This window comes from Sinocyclocheilus rhinocerous, unplaced genomic scaffold (genome assembly GCF_001515625.1).
Source record: "Sinocyclocheilus rhinocerous isolate Xijiao unplaced genomic scaffold, SAMN03320098_v1.1 scaffold6459, whole genome shotgun sequence".
Lineage (NCBI taxonomy): Eukaryota > Metazoa > Chordata > Actinopteri > Cypriniformes > Cyprinidae > Sinocyclocheilus > Sinocyclocheilus rhinocerous.
The window spans coordinates 78,331-82,213 of NW_015630666.1; the positions used below are offsets into that span (position 1 = coordinate 78,331).

General features: G+C 34.8%; 1 protein-coding gene across 1 annotated transcript in view; it reads left to right on the forward strand.

Moving 5' to 3' along the window:
* Positions 1-3,883, forward strand: part of LOC107740705 (synaptotagmin-12-like) — a 10,672-nt gene that overhangs the window by 4,844 nt on the left and 1,945 nt on the right. Inside the window, exons 2-5 of the mRNA XM_016553213.1 lie at positions 488-868; positions 3,030-3,245; positions 3,423-3,543; positions 3,740-3,873. Of these exons, the coding sequence (XP_016408699.1) occupies positions 488-868; positions 3,030-3,245; positions 3,423-3,543; positions 3,740-3,873 (852 nt within the window). The remainder of the gene's footprint in view (positions 1-487; positions 869-3,029; positions 3,246-3,422; positions 3,544-3,739; positions 3,874-3,883) is intronic.

A 3,883-nucleotide genomic window follows, 5' to 3' on the forward strand; every position in this document is an offset into this window, starting at 1 on the left:
ATAATTTAAATCTTAAATCTTAAAAATAAATTTGATATGAATAAATTATATAACATTAAACATACATATAATAATAATATTTAATATTATAATATAATATTATTATTATTATTATTATTATTATATAACATTATATACATTTTATTATTATTAAGACCACATATATGAAGTGAGCAGGGGTTTTGAAGCTGGTGCAAGTTTTGGCACAGAAAATTAGAGGAAAAATATTTATTTTACCAGAAATATTTACATATAATATTACATACAAAATTAACTTGCATGTGTATACACACAACATTTTAATATAATAATAAATAAAAGAGAATCTTATAATTTATTTAAATAATAAAAATTGTATATACACAATATATATACAATTTACATAAGTATTACAATAATTTTGTCTAATGACAAATAAAGGATCATCTTTTGTTTTGGAAACAAAATACTGTGTTTATAATAATGATGCTTACTGGTTTTCATGCAGCGCGTTGCAGCTTCCAACCAGCGGAGGGCGTCCTCTGTGAGCCGAAAGCCGAGTCTCCAGCTGTTGGACACTCCAGATGGTCTTCGGGATCTGGGAACGCTGGAGTTGATGAGCCGAGAGCTTGATCCGTGCGGAGGCACCCTGAACCGCTCTGCGTCCTCTGAATCGCTGTGCTCCATCTCTTCTATCGCTCAAACCTTCGGGCACGAGTTCACGGTGGGACAGCTGGAGGTCACACTGGAGGTGGACACTCGAGCTTCACTTCTGCTCGTCTCACTGCACCAGGGTAAAGACCTGCTGGAGAAGGAGGAGGAGAACTTCCTGGGCTGCTACATCACTGTCACGCTGGTCCCTCAGCAGATCAGCCTGGGCGCCACACAGGTATTAAACCATAAGACTCCTGCTTTATCATGAACAATATGGATTTTTCCTGACAGTTTGATATTAAAGTTTAATAGATTAATTTACAAAAGAAATGGCCACATATTGATGTCAAAACCATCAACACATTCATATTTTAAAGTCTATGTAGTTTTCAGCAACAATATACGTGTTATTTTATTTATAAACAATTACAGTATTTTTTTAATATTTTGAATTAGCTTTCATTTTTATATTTTCAGTTTTAATTATCATTTATTGGCAGTTTTAGTATTTTTTTTAAATATATGTTTGTCATTTTGATTAGCTTTGTTTTGTTTAATATTTCTCAATTTAATTTTTATTAGTAATTTTAATACTTCAACTTATTTTATTTGAGTTAGTTACCAAGTTAACATTTCTAATTCTCAGTTAAGGTTTTTAAATGTAGGTTTTTCGTCTAATAATTATATTTTATTTATGCTTTGTTAAAAATTGTTTTTGTTAATCAAAATTTTGTTAATCGAAAGTTTTAGTTTTAGTTAACAATAACAACAATATTTTATATGCAAATAGGTCAGCCAATCAGAACTGAGAAGTCTTTAAAATTACAAAAACATCCAATTTAATTTTAAGGATCTTTAAAGGGGTGTAAAATAATAATTAAAAGTGAAATTACCATATAAACATCATTAATGCCAATTAAAGGGGACATCGGATGCCCATTTTACACAAGTTGGTATGATTCTTTAGGGTCTTCATGAAAGAAAGCCGAGTCTCCAGCTGTTGGACACTCCAGATGGTCTTCGGGATCTGGGAACACTGGAGTTGATGAGCCGAGAGCTTGATCCGTGCGGAGGCACCCTGAACCGCTCTGCGTCCTCTGAATCGCTGTGCTCCATCTCTTCTATCGCTCAAACCTTCGGGCACGAGTTCACGGTGGGACAGCTGGAGGTCACACTGGAGGTGGACACTCGAGCTTCACTTCTGCTCGTCTCACTGCACCAGGGTAAAGACCTGCTGGAGAAGGAGGAGGAGAACTTCCTGGGCTGCTACATCACTGTCACGCTGGTCCCTCAGCAGATCAGCCTGGGCGCCACACAGGTATTAAACCATAAGACTCCTGCTTTATCATGAACAATATGGATTTTTCCTGACAGTTTGATATTAAAGTTTAATAGATTAATTTACAAAAGAAATTGCCACATATTGATGTCAAAACCATCAACACATTCATATTTCAAAGTCTATGTAGTTTTCAGCAACAATATACGTGTTATTTTATTTATAAACAATTACAGTATTTTTTTAATATTTTGAATTAGCTTTCATTTTTATATTTTCAGTTTTAATTATCATTTATTGGCAGTTTTAGTATTTTTTTTAAATATATGTTTGTCATTTTGATTAGCTTTGTTTTGTTTAATATTTCTCAATTTAATTTTTATTAGTAATTTTAATACTTCAACTTATTTTATTTGAGTTAGTTACCAAGTTAACATTTCTAATTCTCAGTTAAGGTTTTTAAATGTAGGTTTTTCGTCTAATAATTATATTTTATTTATGCTTTGTTAAAAATTGTTTTTGTTAATCAAAATTTTGTTAATCGAAAGTTTTAGTTTTAGTTAACAATAACAACAATATTTTATATGCAAATAGGTCAGCCAATCAGAACTGAGAAGTCTTTAAAATTACAAAAACATCCAATTTAATTTTAAGGATCTTTAAAGGGGTGTAAAATAATAATTAAAAGTGAAATTACCATATAAACATCATTAATGCCAATTAAAGGGGACATCGGATGCCCATTTTACACAAGTTGGTATGATTCTTTAGGGTCTTCATGAAAAGTCTATAACATACTTTGGTTAAAATTCCTCAATGGTTGTGTAAAACAACACCCTTTTTACCTTGTCAAAAACAAGTCTGTTTACAGGTACTCATTTCGGTGCATGTCTCTTTAAATAATAATGAGCTACTGCTCACCCCGCCCTTCTCTTCCCTGGGGCGTGTCTACACAAGACAAGTGAATAGACTTTGTATATGGTTCGGAGCTGGTCTTATTCAAATAGCTAACTATCTGCGTAGAAACCGGCTGCAAAAGTAAAAATGTCATCCCATGTCCCATTTAATATCATCAGTGATAGTGAAACATCTCATTCTAATTTATTCTCTTCTGCAGGTCCAGAGAAATGCCTTCACCGTGATGTTTGACGAGCGCTTCTCTATTCCATTGGATTCAGTAAATCTGGAGGAGAACAGTCTGCGGTTCTCCACCTTTGGTGTGGATTCAGATGAACGGAACATCAGTGCTGGAGTAGCAGAACTCAAACTGTCAGATCTGGATCTGGCGTTCCGGCCGTTTAACGCCTGGCTCTACCTGCAGGACATCAACAAGGTAAATGAAAATGAAATTCAATAAAAAAGTGCATTTTCTTCTACAATGTCCTCACTATATGCAGTAACAGAAAGTTCAATTCGTGGTCAATCAAATTTTTTCAGAGGGGTCAGTTCATAGAAGCTGTTCAAAAACTGATCCATTTTTTGTTTGAGTTGGTTTGATGTTTCTCTTCAGGCTGTGGATGCTGTCGGCGAGGTCCTGTTGTCTCTCAGTTATTTGCCGACTGCAGAACGTCTCACCGTGGTCATCGCCAAAGCCAAGAACCTGGTCTGGACTAACGGAAAGACCACAGCAGGTGTGAAGCTGAGCTAGATTCTCTTGACTCAATATTTTTATCAACTGATTATCAGTTAGAGTTAGTATTAGTGCTGGAACAACAACTAGTTGATTGGACTGTTGTTCTAGAAATAGAATCCAGGAACATCTGCTACTTTGGAAAACATTTTGTGTGAAAATCATGAACTGATTTCTGTCTGTTTCCACATTAACAGATCCATTTGTGAAGGTGTACCTGCTCCAGGACGGCAGGAAGATCAGTAAAAAGAAGACATCCGTAAAAAGAGATGATACTAATCCAATCTTCAATGAGGCTATGATCTTCTCAGTGCCAGCCATCGTCCTGCAGGTCACAACAG